A 19,422-nucleotide genomic window follows, 5' to 3' on the forward strand; every position below is an offset into this window, starting at 1 on the left:
AACACCGCGTAAACATTGCCATAAATCCTGCTCCAGAATTGACTATTGAGCGAGTGGCCAAAAGGATTATCCAGGCTTATCGTTAGAATGAAACAGCATCGGAGATTGGCACCAAAAAAAAGAAGGTTGGTCTATTTGGTTTCTTTTCAGCTTAGAATTGGAACGGCTTTCAATATTGTTCAGTCAAAATTTCCAAACGTTCTTAATGTTTGTTTGAATCGATTTTAATAAGTTTGTCTCAAAACACTTCAAATTATATGGATACTATTTTCTAATCTGATTTACGTTGAGATTGATTGTTCGTTCGTATAATAAAACAGTATGGGCAAATTATTCTTTCATAAAATAAACTATTGCCCAAAAGGTCATACAATCGATTCTTACAGCCGGCCATTGTCAACCGACTTGCAGATTTTGAATCATGTGCCAGAAAATCAAACCAAATGGTTCATTGTTTGTTGAGCATTTCAAGCAAACGTTTCAACCAGCATCGTTTCGATTTGCCCAAACTCCAGCCAGCATTGTTTGGCCCCAAATGCTGCGGTTGATGGAAATTTTCGTCACACCAATGTGGCAAAGATCGGATAGTTCAATCTGGCAGCCTGCAAGCACCTTTGCCGCTTTTAGATTCGAAAAAGGTGAAGGGATTTGAACGGTGTGGTGCAATACTGTGCACAGGTACTGTCATGATGGTAAATCACGAACTTCTTTCCCGGCACCTGCTTATTGTGATGTCTGTCTACTAAAAAGGGTCGGTTTTTCGTGCCAACGTTCGAGAAATCTCAGATATCAATCGTACATGCAAATTCTCATGGCACCCAAAGTGTTCGGTGAGAAGATTGAACAACCCATTAGGAAAACGTTTAACCACATAATAAATTTCTTCATACTTAAGATATATGTACATAGTTCATAACTAAATTTTTTACTGTTACCTAACAGTTTGATTAATGAACAAGTTGTGAACATTGCATCTACTGTTTAAATATTGTATTGAAAAGGAAAAACAAATATAATAATTTTTTTTTTCAATCCTTTCTACAGAATAACATTATTTACATGAAGGCAATTGGAGGGAAAAAAGATTCTACATGTATTTACTCTGCACATAACTGACAATCAGGAAGATAATCCCGAGCATATGCCGCGGCACTCGCTGTTTGTCGTTTCATCGCCCTGCCTGCCATTCAGTGATGAGTTTACATTTGTAAATAAACGGAGCGTTCGTAGCCGTCTGTTAAGTACAACAGCATACAGATATAGCCTAGCATAGTCGGTACAATAACTCGTGAGATTCACTTCAATCTACAACGATGCTACATAGCCCCATTAAAATGGGGAATACAGAATAGGAACGAGGCTTCAATTTTATGCGATTGTTCTAGCATGCTTTAAATTAGCGCGTTTATTCTGCACCAGTTTATGCAATCGCGTAAAACAGTCATGTTCTGATGCTTGTTTTACAGTCCTCCTGGATCCAAATCACGAAAATGATCAACATAAAGTTGAGCTCGATTACTGTTTGTTGATTCCATAAACTAGCTCAGACATACTTTATTTTTAATAATAGTTACAACAGTTGAAAAATTTGCATTGAGTTCTACAGAATCCAAAATATTATCAAATTCAAATCATTCATACACAATTATCTTCAGTCATTTGTTGAATATGTTTGAAAATAATATATAATTATCTGAATGCATAAACAAGTAAACGTTTGAATGCATTTGATGATTTTTTTAGAAAAAGGCAATTCACTAATTAAACAGTTTATCAAACGAAATTGTGCACGAGACATAAGTTTCAGAATTGATTATTTGTTGAGAGCGCATGAGCAGTGAAGTGAAGGTAGTTAGTTTTTTACAAGGGACTTGGCCTTCGGTTTTACGTATGAGTTAGTTAATTAATTTGAAGAGTATCAGTTTCCATGCTCCTTAATATAGATACCAATTATAATTATCAATGGTATACCAAAAGAAAGTCACTTGGAACCCAGTGTTTTCATTACTGTTATGCAAAAGTTTCTCGAAGTGCTACGGGATGTATTTGTGCTGATCTATACAGATTATCCGAAAATACTAATAAATGTTCAACATCCTATTTTTGATTCTGCATAACGCTTCTAACAGATTTTACAATGTTGCTCTGGTCAACATTAAATTTTTTTTGTCCCACAATGCAGCGTAATCTGTTTTTTTTTTCGGGAAATGATGAATACACTTAATTTACGAGTGTAAGATTGTAAAAATCACAAAAAAAATCTACGATTTTACAGAATTTTGTACAAATTTTAATCACAGAATCTGTGTCACAGATCACACAATTTAGGAAATATTCACAGATTTCACAGATTTTTTAAACTTTGTACGTTTCTCCAAAAAAATAATTTTTTTGTCAAAATAAATTATGGATTTCTAACTTTATTTTTGAAAAATATGCTTAAATTGGTAATGCTAATTGATTTTTCTTAAGTAAAATATACAAAAGACTTATTTTTTGTGACATTTAAAAAAAAATTAGGCTGTTCCACACAGAAAACCATCACAGAATGTCTGGGTGAGTTCATAGAAAGTCCAATTTTTTTTTCGCAAAAACACAGAATTTTTTTTTGACAACTTTGTACGAGTGTCGCTTGAGAAACCTTTATTGATTTCCATTGTAACCCTCCAAAGCTGTTCGCAAAATATCTGTTTCGGAGAAATTTGACTTGTAGTTTGTTGATATTTCCGTGGCCGCAAGCGTTGACCGATTTTGATGGTATTAGAATTAGATACATTTTACAGGGTATTTATTTTTGCTCAATGTTTCAGAACCAAGTGAGTTTGTTTTACCAGGTTGGCTCCGAATGAAAAACGTCCCAAAAACCAATTTAATTTTTAGAATGCTCAGAATTTCTGACAGCTTTTTTGATTTTTGGAATTATCCAAAATACATCTATCTGACGATATATAAATATGTGGAGGTCCGTTGAACATCTTGACCTCTATCCCGGAAAGGTTATGACTACCAGCGCTGAACTCACTACCGTGTGCTTTAAAAAACGGACTTTTTTCGAATGATGATTGAAAATAAGCATCGGCGTTTTATCGGAAAATTAACCATGGCGACCAAAAACTATGGTATGGACATGTACATTTTCCGTTTTTTTTTTATAAATTTAATATCAATTTTTGCAACAAAATGTTCAAAATTTTCAGTTAACCGTAGCAAAAAATATGCGTAAAAGTATCTTTTGGAAATTTTTCTTCAATTGATTTTGTTGAAACTTACGGTTTTCCTTAGTAGCAGCAAGCAGCAACTTCTGCTGCCACGAGCAGAACCAAAACAGTTTGTTTTGGTTCCGCATGCTTTGAGTCAATTCGCAATTGAAACAATAGCGGTGATGATTGATGATGACAGCTGATGATGGTAAACACGGTATAAATGTTTACATCATCACACTGTGAAGCCAAACAACTCAAATTGGGTTTGTGGTAACACAACAGTGTTGCCAGATATTCTGGGTAAGAATATCAAAGTACTCATTGAGAAATGAGTACTTTCCCGGTTAGGGAATATAAGATGTGGAAGTGACAATTAGCTATCGCTAATTAATATAGTTGTAATCTAGTGACCTCATAGACGAAACATGAATAAAGATAACTCTATTCCACCACTGAAACCTGCGTTTTCAACAGATTTTCAATTTTTTAACAATTTTCGCAACAATATTGTCCATTCGGTAGACACTTTTTGACTTCCGGACCAGCGCACCAGCGGACCAGCAGCAATGCATCCATTTTGCTGCATGGGTAATTTTATCAGTGCATGAAAAAGTAAACCCATGAATCTGCAAATGTGCTTTGATGACATTTTTTTCCGTGTAAAATTTTTGCATGAATAAAGTATACATAAAAAATAGTAAAAAATGTGTAGCTACTTTCTTATTATTCAGATTCAAGTTATTACTTAGTCCGAAGTTCCGATAATGAGTCCTAGAAGATGCCAATTATTCTTGAAACTTTATGAAATAAATAATGGATTTCGAAGGCTTTATTCAAAAGTAACAATTTTTGCATTTATTTACATAAATGAGCAAGTAATAAGCTAATTTATCTTAACAAATGTTTAAAAATTATTGGCGAAAATGTGTCAAATATTCATAAATAATCATTAGAAGATTCCGATTCTAGTCAGATTAATTATATACTCTTGTAAACTCGATTAAATTAAGAATTGAAAATTTAAAGCGAAAAATCTACAATATACATAACGTTCAAAAACAAACCAATAAAATATGATTCCAGCTGAATTTTTACCTAAAGATTCAGTAGTTCAGTAAGTTCTTTTATCAAAAAAAGTTAACCCATTTAATTTCAGAGATGAATGAACTTTTAAGTTTAAAGTCTCTGTAACAGGGTGGCCAGCGGATGTCCATAATCAAATTCCCGGTTTACTCCGGGTTTTCCTGATTAAGATTTTAATATTTTTTCCGGTTTCAACATACCCAGATAAATACTTGAAATTTGTCTATAGTGAAGTGTGAATTGAACGAATTTTAATTTCCATATTTTATTCTAAATTCAATTGCTACAAAGGTTTACAAAATTTACCCTTTCTGAAGTGTCAAGAATATAAGACCTGATTTCTATTTGAGGCGCTGATTCCAAGCAACCAGCCTTTTTTATCAGCTCAAGAGTTGATTGAGATTCTATTGACCTTTTAAAAAAAAAGTCTACATTTATATTAAAAATGTGTATTCACACTTTTTTTTAGGAAAGGATTTAAAAATTTTAGATTTTTTGTAATATCAATTTTACCGAAAATCGTGAGTTGTATTGACTTCAGAATAACAACAGTTTTCATTTCGTTTTTTATACGATTCTGTAAAACACGGAAATTTCGAAGATCTCGGTTAATTCCAGTTGCATGAATTCATTCGTTTCAAAATTTATCTTTTCCACAAAAATTTCAAAACAGACTCTGAATTTGAAGCTGTATATTTGTTTGAAAATTTGCCTTTCAATCTTAATCTAGGATTGTAAATTTGAAATTTCAGTCTGATTTCTGAATAAGAAATGTTAATCTGAAACCCTGAATTCTGACTATAAATTCTTCATCTGCATTTTGAGTCTGACTTCTGTATGAATAACAGAAATTTTAAACGGATCTCTTAATTTTGATTTTATACCTGAATTGGAATTCAAATCGAAAATAATTCATATTCTGAAATTCAAGATTCAATTTTAAATATATTAATTTCGTGTGATACTTTTTCGGCAAACAGTCTATTAAATAGCAAAAACGACCTTTTTATTATTAAAAAAAATAGTCGTTTAGTTTGACTACAAGCCGAAAAAGTATCTAACAGAATCCGTTAAAAGTCGACAAATCAATCATAATCATGGATATTATTTCAGAATCTGATATTTGAATTTTCAATTTGAGTTCAAAGTTCTGTTTTTAATTTAATTATTTGAAACAAGTTTTCTAAAGTAGAACTCTTATGGCTAGTTATTTCTAACATTTGAAGGAAAAGCTCAATTGGGGAACAAATACATACATGCAACTCCATGTCTTATTTAATCTCAACGGAACAAAATTGACAAATTTATATCTAAAGCTTCTGAAAAAAATTCTCTCAATGAATTTTTCCATTTAGTATGAGAGTATATTAAGAGGAAAAATAATTACTTTTGTTGACAGTATTTCCCGGTTTCGATTTCAAATTCCCGGTTATTTCCCGGTTTTCCCGGTGCTTTTCTCAATTATCGGTTTTTTCCCGGTTATCCCGGTTTTCCCGGTTCGCTGGCCACCCTGCAGTGTAATCAAACAATCCATCAAATATCATAATTAATTTAAAATTTAATTTAATTTAATGAAAAAAAATTACTAATTGCCACCTGGTTCGTGTTTTCTAACTGACTCTGATTGAAGAAAAAATAAATAAATTTTAAATCAAGAATAAAAATTCTGAAACTGCAATTTCCTGCTATTTGAATCCTTATTGAAATTCTCAATTGAGATATCAATCTTGTATAATAAAACTTAAGTTCTGGCTGAATCTGAATCTGAGTTTTGAATTTAAATGCTAAATCTTAATTATTATAAAAAATTTTAACCTGAATCAAAAGTATGTATTCCGAATATGAAAACAATTAAATCTATATTAGCGAAATTTGTATCAGTAGCTCTGATTCAGAACCTTTAACCAGAAATCTCTAATTTGAATTCTTAATTTATGGTTTTCAGCCTGAATTTTTTCTTCAATTATTTGTTCGTTATTCAACTTGTGAATCTGATTAAAAATAACGAATAACCAGATTTCTTTCTACCATCATGAAACTTTCTAATGTTTCAATATTTCATAAGAATGATCTAAGAGTTAAAATTTGAAATCCAAATCTCGAAAATCATTTGTAATATTTTTTCGTGTAAGAATGTTGTCTTTATGATGGTTAAAACAGAAAATTGATATTAATAAATTGGAACCACAATATCTGGAATGCTTCTAACATAACCTCTCCAGATATTTTTCGTTATTCGGGCAAATCCGGGCTATTTCTTCTTGCCAACTTTAAAACCTAACAAAATCCGGGCATTTCTTTTTTAAAAAAATCCTAAAAATCCAGTCAAAATCCGGGCAAACTTTGAATTATTCAGAAAAATCAACAAGAAAAACACTTTTGTTTAACGAAACACATCAGTCTCTTTAAATCATATCTTTAAATCTTATTGTAATGACAGAATTTAAATTTTTGTTTGATTTTGCAAAAAAAGTGAATATAAATTTTAGGATTTAGGAAAAATCCGCCAGTAGGTTAATTATTTTTTGGAAAACTGTAGTATAATTTAGGACTTGGGATAAAATTCCAAGGTTTTGGCCTAAGTTCTAAGTTGAGATTGATACTTTTGAATCATTTTAGATCGTCATCAAAATTTTATTGACAATTTGAAATTTAAAAATAAGAGAAGAACATTTTGCTTGGCATTTTTGGATTCTCATAGGGGGGCTCCCCTGTTTCTACGGCCATGGGCGATACCAGAAGACGCGGTCGAGTCATGGGCCATGAGATTTGTCGAAAAATGCGCAGAATGTGCTCAAAATAACATCGTAACTGGTGCATCTTTGAAGATTCGTGCAGTCTATTTCAGATAGAATGGACGTGTGTAAGGACTTCAAACTTTTTATGAAACAACCCTAAAATTCGTAGAAAAATTTTCGCATCCTTTAAAGTCTTCGACTATGGCTGTAGAAATGGAGAGGAGGGGTGTTTAGGGGTTAACGCCCTCCCCCCCCCCTCATGAGGGCCCAGAAAAGAAAGCGAGTTGTTCTACTCTAAACTCAAAATTTGAAATTCTTTATCAAATTTTTATCATTGAGTAAGGTTATTCATGAGTAACAATCTTAACTCAGGGATGATGAAAAAAAACGGTTCAGAATTCGGCTTCAGTTTTTAAAAATTTTCTTGCTTGTTGATTACAATTCTTTTCTGTACACTAAATTTTAAATGAGATTATACAAACTGATATACAATGGATTGTGGGTTCAAGCCAGCCGGAGTATCTCGGCTAATTTGGAATCTTGAATCGGGTACTTAGGTATCTTTTCAGGAATCTTAATTTGTTTCAAACAGTTGGAAGGGAGTGAGATGATTGAAACCTGTCCCAAGCCAGTGGTAACGGACCCCTTGGTTGTGCTGCAAATATTGTTGATGAGTTAAGCATGAACAATATTTGAATGTGCGATCGAGACTTCCCGTACCGCCTCGGGTCGAAAGACCTACCAGCCACTGGTGGGTCAAACATACATACATACATACATACATACTAAATTTTAAATGAGATTATACTTATTCCAGAGGTTCCGGTTCCATATTCTTAGAATCTTAATTGCATTTCTTTTTTCGTTATTCGGATTCTGTATCCAGTTTGGGATTCTTGATTTTCGGTTTGAAAAGCTGTATTGTATTCGCTCAAATTTGGTTTTGTATTCAATTAAGAATTGGATACATGATTTTCAAAACTCATATCCGTTTTCTATACTTAGATAATAATTTTCCAAATATAAAGAAATAGAAACCATTCAGGATTTATTTAATTTTTATTTGAAGTTCTTGAACTCAATTCTTCCAAAACCCAATATAAAAAAAATTAAAAATTATATCTTTTGCCGAATCCAAACATTACAAATCTTAACAACAGCGATCCAGAATTGAAAACTTGAAATCGAATAATAAATTCAGATTGAAATCGAAAATATCAAAATTTTGATGGTTTTCTGTGATGGAAATAGCATAAATTTCTTTGAGATGACATTAAAAATTGAGCTTTTTTTTAATTTTACTTTAGAAAAATAAATAAACATTTCCAATCTTATTATGTTTGACATTCAAAAAAAACTGCGAAATCTGTGAATATTTATGAAATTCAGTGTTCGGTGACACAGAATGTGTGATGAAAATTCACTAAATATTCTGTGCAATTATATCTAGATTTTTCTGTGATTTCGGCAACCTTGGTTGAGAGTCTAAAATAAATTTAAATTCTTGGCTTGTGATGGAAATGCTGATTAGGAACCTAAATTCAGGATTATTTTTTTTATATATTTCAAATTTAAAAAATTGCATTCAAATTCGAAAACAAATCTTAAATTCAAATTCTGAGTTACATTTTCACCGATATGTTGAAAATAAATGTACAAAAATCAATTAAACGGTGGTTAACTTATCTTAAGAGTTCAGGAGCAGAATTAAGAAGTAGAATTAATATTCAAAATTTAGATTCAAATCAGCTCGTAAATGAGTTTCACAATCGAGATGACTTTTTCGTTGGGGAATTTATGTTGCAAGAGATCGTATTCTATAATTTTAATTGTTAGTTTAATTTCAAAAATTCATATTATTCAACAAGTCATTTTGAATACATAATTCATCTTAAAAATTAAAAAATAAAATTTAAATTTGTGTTTGTATTGTAATTTTTCTAATGAAAACACCTGATTTCTCCTTGCAGGGAAATGCATATTTTTTGTGTATTCAATATTGACTGTAATAGCAATTTTTTTAAAAGCCAAATTTCAAACTAAAATCTAAAACTTGGAATGAATATGCAAAAATCACAATTTCGAAAAATGTTAATGCAAAAGAACGAAAACTTGAATAGCTAAATAGTATAAACAATTCCTTTTGATTTGTATTATTCATGCAATTCATGCACGTTTGAGCAAAAAATATCATAGTAAAAATATATTTTCAATCCTCTCGAGTACTCTCTACTTAACTTAAAAAGTTATTTAAGATTTCAAAGACAGTCAATTAATTCCTTTAATTCAGCCACTGCATTTGAAAATCCCAAACACTAGTATTTCACTAGCTACTTACTAACATCCTCAGTGGTTTATCGACCAACTAAGGCTGATGTCATGCTGAAGCTACAAGCAACGCAACGCGTTCACACGACAAACCAGCTCTCATTTGATCTCCATGGATTTGTCGCGCTTTACAAAGCGCTCAGTATGACAGGTCTGCGCTTTTTCCATGGAGATCAAATGAGAGCTGGTTTGTCGTGTGAACGCGTTGCGTTGCTTGTAGCTTCAGCATGACATCAGCCTAAGGGAGCCTAGTTTTTTAAATACTGTGGCTGAATTCGAAAGAATTAATCGACTATCGTTGAAGTCATAGTTTCATTCAGCAAAGAAGTTCTTCAAACCATCTTTTGATTATTAGTGAAGTTATTTAAGTCGGTTTGTCCTCGGTTTGGCTCAATCGAGTATTTCTCACAGAAACTATGTTGGAGAAATCAGAAAGAGATCGATAAAAAGCCTGAAGAACAATCACTGATGAACTGATGTAACTCACAATTATATTAAGTTTAAAAAATTTGAGACAAATTCTGTGTTTTCATTTTGAAATGACGATTGGTCAAATTTTACAAAATTCATTAAACTTATAAAATACCGTAGAAAATAACAAAAAAAACTATTAAAATCTAAAACTCACCTTCCGGCACCGGGTTGGTATCGACGAACAGTTTGAGCACATTGTTGGTCAGATTGTAGAGCGGGGCCATTCCGCGGGCATTGTACGCGGTGGAGCTAACGAACTCCGGCGACTCCCGGAAACGGGTAAAATCAGTCTTGCGGATCTTCAGTATCGAATCCGCTTGCACAGAGCTGCTGCTGGAACTGAAGATGGCCACTAGCAGAAAGATCGCTGCCGCCGTCATCAGTTCCCAGGGCCTTCGAAATCGCCAACTTCGTTGACTGGAGGATTGGCGGCTAGATTTGGAGGCTTTGGCTTTTGACTTTGCCTTTGCTGCTACTAACGACGAGATCATGGTGGCTTGTGGTTTTGAGCTTTGACTTGTTGAGCTAGTTGATGAATGGCGTTTGTTTTGGTAGTGGGAGTGGCTGCTGGCTGCGGCTGTGAGTTTGCTACATCTACGGGACTGTTCGGTGGTTTGGATTTTTGGCAGGAGCTGAGGACATGAGCTGCAGATTCTAGGTCCTTCCATAGCTACTCGATGGAAGGCCTGGACCACCTCCTGAATTGTTTCGTAGTCGTCGTCGTCGTGGCTGCTTCTGCTTTAAGAGGGGTTTGTTTGATCTGTAAAGAAAGAAAGTGAAAAGTACTTAGTGAGTAAGTAAAAAAAAAGGCGAGACGTTTCAAGAGGATGAGCAAATATCACGTTTCAAATGGCCTGCAGAAATGGGTGAGTTCTAGGTTGCATCCAGGCAGAGAAATAGGTCAATTTGCTGTATGATAGTGCCATCCGGTCTACGCTCGGCGTTGCAGTAATCAATTTTTATTCAATCACGTTGAGTGCGATTTTTGTGTTTGCTTCCGTGTGCTTTTTTATGTTCTCTTGCCTCATAAACGACTTGTTCTAGTACCTATAACTAGAGCGAAAACTTCTGAAGAGCTGAGAGGAGGTTCAATGGGGAAAAAAGCGACCGGCCACTCTGTTGTTAATTCAGATCGACTTTTTTTTACGACAGCCGTGTGTTTAAGTAAAGCAAGAAAGCCGGACTCGGCTCGATGGAACATAAAATTGAGAGTAAACAAACTAAATGGTGGAAGCGAGGCCGTTCGCTGCCATTCATAAGAACCGAAAACGGACCATCCGAAAGTCGTCCCAAAAGCGGAGACTGAAAACTCATCAGTCATATTTTACGACTCAGCTACTTCTAGTAATTTGAAGTGCAAAGCAAAGTGAAGTTAACTGCTTTCCGGAAAGGCGGCGCATCTTTCTTCTTTCTTTGTAATTATTCTGGATGAGAGCAGGTTTCGGCGACATCACCGAAAAAAATCAGAACAGTTTGATTACGAAAAAATACGTTTAGAATTTTTATTTTGGGCTGGGAAAAAATTATGACTTTGTTCTTATAACAAAGTAGACTATGAAGTAGAAACAAATAAACCAAAAGAGTGTTCGAAATTTGCAGTGGAAAAATGTCACTCCAATCCAAAAATCTACCCAGTTCTTCAAGTTCTCGTAGTGGAAAGAACAAACTTTACACCTCAGAGGCTCTAGAGCCGAATTTCAGAATAAAACCGTTGTCTGCAGGCAGCTTACTCCAGAAGGAACTCAACACCGATCATCTGGACCACTCCCGGCTGCTTCAAATCGATCTGAAGCTGAACCGGATTGAGAACAACTTCCACAACTCTCTCGCTCGATTGGAGGATAACGTCCAAAGATGCCGGCAAACCATCGAAAACGTCAGTGCCTCTTTGAACAACTTAAAAAAATCATCTCTGGGTATGAGTTTGAATCAGCCCAGCAAGGATGAGGACTTTGGCCGAGTTCATAAGTACAAGACAGATTCCAGAGAAAGGTCAGCCTTCCGGAAGAGCAACGAAAAACGATCGCAAAAGAGCTTTTCCTTCAAGACGAAGGATGGAAAAATCATTTTGCTTCCAAGAGCTATGCTTAAGCACTAAACCTGAGGTTTCATTAGAGTTCCAATTAAAATACGTAATTTTTTTTAATAAAAACTCCAACAATCTCTAAAATATGTAAGATCTTTTTCTTAAAAATTTGAAACTCCAAATTCTTCGCATAACAGTCTCTCGTTCGAGCGTTAAAAAATAAAACAACCAGTTTTGTGAATTCTTTCAGCCATAATCGGGGGCTATTTTTACCATCACTCAGAACTGCAGCTGGCAAATTCTTCAGTGTTGCATTTTCTTTGTTTCTCACACTTAACATTTTTTCCGAATGACCAAGAACAGCGATAGTCTACTTCCTAGGGCAATTGGTTTTAAACTCCTGAATCACAAACATCTCCGAGTGAGACATTTTCATTTTAAACTAGAACTAGGCACATGTTTTGAGGTGTCTCGGAAAAATCCCGTTTAGGGTTATCCATTTCAAACGAAAGGTTCAACCTCAACCAATAAACACTCTTGGTAACTCTAAAACCTCTAGTTCGGACTGCAGCATAGTCGTCATGCGTTTTACAGATTCCGAAAACACTCCTATGCTCTCACCCACTAACAAAACATAAATAAATATGCTACCCAGGTCCCTGGTTCTACAGAATAGCAGCATTCTTAAGTTGTACAGAAGAGCAGCACCGGTGTCGGATTTACATGCTACCTACTACTTGCTACATATGGTTTGGTTCGTTCTGCCTTTGCCTAAATTAGACCGTAGGCCATCATCGGGAGGAGAACATGCATTGCTATGCCAGAGATTTGGCAACAAAAATATACGTAACTAACACGGAACATGTTGCAGCTGGTCATTCGAAACGAATGAGTGCAACTTTAAGGGGATTCGTCATGGGATGTTTTTTTTTAGTTCTGGCTTCCATAACATGATCAAATTGCAAACTTTTTATGGTATTTCTCGTTGGTAAAACAGTAATCCCTGAAAAGTACTTAATTGAAGAAGGAAACTTTTCGCTGAACAACGTTGTCTAAAACCGTAACTTCGTATCTTATCAGGCAAAAAAGTTATTAGCCGTTGAATAAGAGCATGTTGAATAAGAGCCTTCTGACATTGAAAAACAATCAATTCGTTTGACATCACTGTTGCTGCCTAGCGAAGTATTGCATGATTAATTTTCAAGAAATACTTCGCTAGGCATCAGCAATGCTGTCAAATTAATCGATTGTAACTCCTACAAACCTACTCCTATTTAAACAGCTTTTAGCATTTTTGCTTAATAAGATACGAAGTAACTGTTTCGAACAAAGTTGTTCAGCGGAAAATTTTCTTCAAAGAACTTATAAATTTGCACAAAACCTATTATTAGGCTCGGTTCACAGGCGAAACTTGTCAACGAAAATTTTCTGGCTGAAAACCTGACAGGTGACCGCTAAAGAGTTCGTTTTGCTGTCCATTACGATTTTTTTTTCAAAATATCTCAATATCTCAATACAAATGTTTTGGGCACTATTTGACCACCGTATTTTGCTTATTTTACCGATTGGCAGCTTTTCTATCTTGTAGAAATGAATTCAGGCCTTTTTATCAGTCAGCTGGACGAACCAGTCAGAAAAAAAATTCTTTTTTATCACTCCCTCTATTGATATTTTCGGATTGAGCTTGAAAAAATTTCTCACATTCCTTAACTTCATAGAATCAATCATCTTCACTTTTATTCAAATTTTAGCTAACTATTGGATCTTCTAGGACTTCTCTAACGAGCGTATATGTGAACTTTGGTCGAATAGTTGATTTCCAACTGATTTCGGGTCTCCCGTTTGGATTTTGTATTGAGCGATATCTAAAAAACCACTTGACAGATGATTACCAAATTTTGTACACGTACACATTACATTACTTGGTAGCTTCACTGAAAATTTCATCCATACATTCAAAAGTTATTCACAAAACAAAGTGTTGCATTTTTTTTTCGAATGCACTCCTTTTCATCATCAAAATATTATTCCTTAATCGAATGAATGAATTGGATTGAATTGAATGCAAAAATCCTTTTTTAATTGTAAAAAAACTTATCTACTTAATTTTCATATTTTGCATCAATTTTCAAATGAATTCACCGAATTTTATAGTACAGTTTTTTAATTGTTTATATAGTTACCAGATTTTGAAGTCAAATTATTTTAATTTTTAGAAATATTTTTGATAATTTTGACTATGCTTTCAATTCTTGGAGTTTATGGTGTTCTTAAAACCTTTTGCTTATCCTAAATTGACATTTCAATTCGCGGTAAATTTTTTGTTTTCAAATTTGAAATACCACAGAGGAACTTTTCAATCAAGTTCAGCTGAAAATGAAGAAGAGAAATGTAAATTAAGATAAAAATTAATTACACTGAGGTTTTTTTTACGCGGTTTTTTTTTACGCGGATTTTCGAATTAACGCGGTTTTTTTTTACGCGGATTTTCGAATTAACGCGGTTTTTCAGAGAAAATATTCTAAGACTTTTTCAAAGGAAAACACTTAGAATCTTTTTGTAGTTGGGAAAATCTTAGTTCTGAGACTAAGAACGTGATATATGAGATCTGAGACCTGAGACCTGAGACTTGAGACCTGAGACCTGAGACATGAGACCTGAGATTTGAGACCTGAAATATGAGACTCGAGATCTGAGACATGAGACCTGAGACTTGAGACCTGAGACATGAGACATGAGCCATGAGCCATGAGCCATGAGACATGAGACATGAGACATGAGACATGAGACATGAGACATGAGACATGAGACATGAGACTTGAGACCTGAAACATGAGACCTGAGACCTGAGACCTGAAACATGAGACCTGAGACCTGAGACATGAGACCTGAGACATGAGACCTGAGACATGAGACATGAGACATGTGACCTGAGACATGAGACCTGAGACATGAGACCTAAGACCTGAGACATGGAACATGAGACCTGAGACATGAGACGATCTGAATTCTACACTGTCAAATAAGCCTCACTATATTCTACTATTCTATTAATCTAATTGATTTTGTTTTTATCTAAAAAATAAACTATCATCGTACGCAAATTTTTAAATAATCATGGTTCTTACGCATTTTTTTAGTAACGTGCTTTTTTGCGCGAATTTATTAATTAAAATGGATTTTTTACGTGGATTTTCGAATTTCGGGGTTTTTTTTGACGTGGATTTTCGAATTAACGAGGTTTTTTTTACGCGGATTTTCGAATTAACGCGGTTTTTTTTTACGCGGATTTTCGAATTAACGCGGTTTTTTTTTTACGCGGTTGTTTTTTACGCGGGACGAAATACCGCGTAAAAAAACCTCAGTGTATTAACATTTTCCTAACAATAAATCATTTTTAATTTTGTACCTGACTAAAATTTATTTTTGGACAACAATTTTTTTTTACAAAATCTGTATTTTGAGAATATCAGTTTCAAATTTTGAAACAAGACCGCTTAGAAATTATTCTGAAGCAAATTTCTAGTTCAGAATTTGGAATCATTTAGAAAAAGTTTTCAATGACTTACCTGAAATATCACTGATTTTTGAAGCTTTCATTGTAATGTGTTTTGGAAGTTTTGATTTATTTTATCAATTAAATTTATAATTTTTTTAATTTTGTGTGATAACCTCAGAAAAAAAATGATGTTTGAAATCCATTTTATTAGATCTTATGGATTTTTTGTATTGTTAATATTTAAAGCTAAATTTGAATTTTTAAAGTTTTCTTGAACAATGTTACTTCAATCGCATGCTGCTTTCCGTCTGTCGATTCACTATTCTTTAGCAGAACAGTTTTTCTTGACTATGCTACGTAATCGGATAATTTGTAAGGATTTTGAACGTTTTGGTTTTGGTTGTTTAAGCTCTTCTATATTTAGTTCACTGACATATACATAAAAAAATTAAAAATAATGTTTTAATAATAAACATAAAAAAAAATTACAAATCTCTCTAAAGGATCAGAAAAAGTATGCTTTGAAAAAGTGTATTGAAAAATATGAAGATAGACAAAAACAGTTATTTTGAGAAAAGGATTATAAAAAACTTCATAGCACTGTTTCCTGGTTGTACCTACTACCAACTCTCCAAAACATGGTTGTTTGCTAGGATGCAGAGGTAACCTCGGTCCTAAAGCGCAAATTTTTGTCTTTTATCCCTCTCTATATTTTTCCCTAACTATCTATTGACTATAAGGACGTAGCCGGCGCCGTTATTGATGTTCAAAGAGAGAGAGCAACATTTTAATACAATGAGAATGAGCAACTTATCCCAAGTAGATACCATTCTTTTGACCTTTGTACAAAATTGATGGCCTCGGACAAACACGAAATAGCAAGCAACAATAGGCGATGTAGAACTTGTTCTACTGAACTACGCCTGTGATCATGGTTTTCGAATTGCAATTACTGAATAAAAATGAGAGATTAACAGTTATATCACTAGTTGATAATTCAAAAAGAATTATTTTTTCAGTTTAATTAATTTATTGAAAAAAGAAATATATTGGAGAATTTTGGGTTTAATGATGAGCGAGTGGTGAGTAGTTAATGAAGCCAAGAAAAGCTAATCTAAGTTTCCGGGTTTAAGAAAAAAAGAGTTTTGAGCACGATTTGCGCACGACCCTGCTGCTATAGGAATGTCCTCGGCAAGAACTTTACCGATATTTGAAAAGTGTTGATTGAACGTTTCGCATACTTCGTTGTATGTCTCAAGCAGCACATTGTGAACTTTGAGTATCATTTGAGTGTTGTTTTTACTTTTCCCTAAAATTATATTAATATTTTTCCGCACTTTCGAATTGGTAGTGTTATTGAGCATAGTCTCACAATAAGAATACTTGCTCTCTTTTAGCATAGTTCCACTTTTTTTAAAAAATATGTTTAACCATGTCTTGCAAAATGCAATCATTGGGATGCCTTAGATCAAAGATAGATCAAAGGACATCCAAGGACAAGGTCTTCCTGTCAACTAATTGGCAATTTAAGGGTTGTTATTATTTGTTATTAGTGTTCGAACATAAAAACTACTTAAACTGATGAACTTTAAAAGTTACATGGATTGTTTTACAGTATTATCGTTTGTTAAATTGACAGGTATATTGATTTTTCCTACTAAAAAAGGAATGGTTATGAGTAACAAATGGCAAAATTTTTGCATCTCCCCTACCTGGCCAGAAGTGTTTAATCGCAAGGTAACGCAAAATTTACGACAAAGGACCATAACATTTTTCAAACTCAAACAAGTGTACTAGTACGAAAAACACAATGACAAATGACAATTTGTAAAAATTATTATACACAACCTCTTTTGGCTTTTTTTTACTTAAAAATGTTCCATCAATAAAGAGAGATTTGCTGCTCAGACATGTTTAAAAAAAATAAAAAGGAATGAAAAAAATGTACTTGAAACCTTGTCAAAAGCATAAGTTCGATAGATTTGATCAAACGCACTTCCGAAACGGAAAAAACCAATATTTACAAATTAAAAGAAGGTCGCATCAAACCAATAACTCAATTCGATGGAACCCCAGCTATGAGTCATCGTACTCCGCGGAACGAGAGTTTAAAATTCGTCCGGCTTCTGTTATTCGTCATATCGGCCGGCGGCAGCGGCGGTTAAAAGAAACAGTGCGTAGCATGGATGGAAGCAACGCAAAACCGGTAACAAAAACAAAATCTCATTTATGGTAAGCCATCAGCTTTTTTCGAAGCCTCACTCAAGAATAATTACAAACAATAACAAAAAAAAAACCAAACAGATTAAAACCTGTTTTCTGACCGGGATTTCTGGAGCTGAAGCTGGCTTGCTGGCTAAACCTCAGCTGCGCGGCTGACGAGTTTGTTTCGAGTTTACTGCTTTTTTACTTTCGGTTTTATTTATGCTTTTTCTATGCCAACATCATCAGCCAGCCAGCACTGAGGGTCACGGTGAAGGGTCTGGTTTGAGTTTATTACAAATTAAGTTTTAAATTACCTTCCATTTACTGCTGGTCTTGGCTCTAAGGTGGATGGTAATATATGATGGGGTTAACATTTTGTGGAGCTCAATATTGTATTATTTTACGAACATCATCGCGTAGGTTTTCTCGAAGCCCGTTTCAAATCTAGAGAATTTTTGATTAAATTTAAGTACATATTTGATGAAGGTAAATAATAAAATAAAAAAAAAACAAAGATAAGTTCATTTCGTCAAACCCTTCAAATTCTTAACAGAAGCAAATCGTCAAAATGACTCAACTCAAAGATAACAACCACCAATTTGTAATCATCCACTTGAGCTGAACTATAACAGGACACAATCGACGATTGAGCTTGTTCGTGCTTCCGATAGACAACTTTAGCCAGAGTCCTCCCGAAGGAATTAAAACGAAAGAAGGATATCGGCCCTTAATCAACAACTAATAGACCACGACGATGAGCAGCCAAACCGACACAACACAACAAATTGCTTGTTGAAGATGGTTCTGGTTATCCACGAAAGAGGACAATTCCGGCCAAAGTACCTTTTGACACGCAACACGATCAGCTGTGTTTCGTGTTTTGCTTTCGCTCGGAACCGGAATCGAATCGAGAATCGAGTTGAACTTGAATGGGTGTAGAAGTGGCATCGAAACTGAGGAACTTCCTGCGATTAAGTGTTTGATAACTGTTAAAAATAATATAAACTGACATACCTGAACCACTTAATCAGAACCAAAACACTTGTGTCCTAATGCAATTTCACCATGGCACTGAAGAAATGTTTCACTGTCAGTAGATTTAATATAGCAAAACTTGCTTTTAACGACCACAACAAATCCGGGATCATATACTTCAAAAGGTTGTATGTGATAAAAAAATAAATTTATCAGATTGAATTATGTTTCCATCGCTTGTTTTTTCGAGGTTTAAAGTCAGTGTTTACAAACGTGAGACATTTTTATTCCACAACAACACAAACGTTTTGAAATCTCAAAGCACCTTTTCTCCTGCAAAACTTTTTCCTTTTCAAACCTTTTCTGTAATCGTCACAATCCCAATTGTTATCAATCAACGTGCCAAGACGCACTGAACTCTGAAGGGCGTCGTATGAGTGGGTGCAATGATACGGAAACCAGGTTTCTCCAGAATAACCACATTCAAGTGGACACCAAATGGGACACGTCACCCTCGCAAAGAAACAAAAGCAACTAACCTACCTACTCAAGATCGAGGGGAAAAACTTTGAACAAGGGTAGCTGCACATCATTCATTGGTGTTGGAGGTGATGAGTAACCTGTTTCGAGATTTCTATTTGAATCATTTTGCATATATCATAAACGTTGTTTACCTGAGCTTTTCGGTGCATCATTCAAAGGATGGGCAGCGGTAGAAACCCTGAAATCCGGAAATCAAAGATGCTGAATTTTTGCGAACATCTCAACCTATAATCAACAATTTCATTTTATTGTTACGTGAATAAACATTTGATACAATTAAACACTTGCGAAGCAGAGTTATAAAACAATTCAACTTTGCCGCACGATAAGCTTTATTTACGCATTCTT

The 19,422-nt window shown here is 34.2% G+C and overlaps 1 protein-coding gene across 8 annotated transcripts in view; it reads right to left on the reverse strand.

Annotated features, from left to right (window-relative positions):
• Positions 1 to 19,422, reverse strand: part of LOC129758451 (prominin-like protein) — a 152,220-nt gene that overhangs the window by 39,971 nt on the left and 92,827 nt on the right. For 7 of the 8 annotated variants that reach the window (XM_055755953.1, XM_055755952.1, XM_055755950.1 and 4 more), the window contains exon 3: positions 9,981 to 10,586. In XM_055755953.1, the coding sequence (XP_055611928.1) occupies positions 9,981 to 10,494 (514 nt within the window). In that variant the 5' untranslated portion in view covers positions 10,495 to 10,586. Of the gene's footprint in view, positions 1 to 9,980; positions 10,587 to 18,570; positions 18,684 to 19,422 lie in introns of those variants that run through there. The other variant, XM_055755947.1, reaches the window with a different exon arrangement.

The sequence above is a fragment of the Uranotaenia lowii genome, chromosome 3 (genome assembly GCF_029784155.1).
Source record: "Uranotaenia lowii strain MFRU-FL chromosome 3, ASM2978415v1, whole genome shotgun sequence".
Classification (NCBI taxonomy): Eukaryota; Metazoa; Arthropoda; class Insecta; order Diptera; family Culicidae; genus Uranotaenia; species Uranotaenia lowii.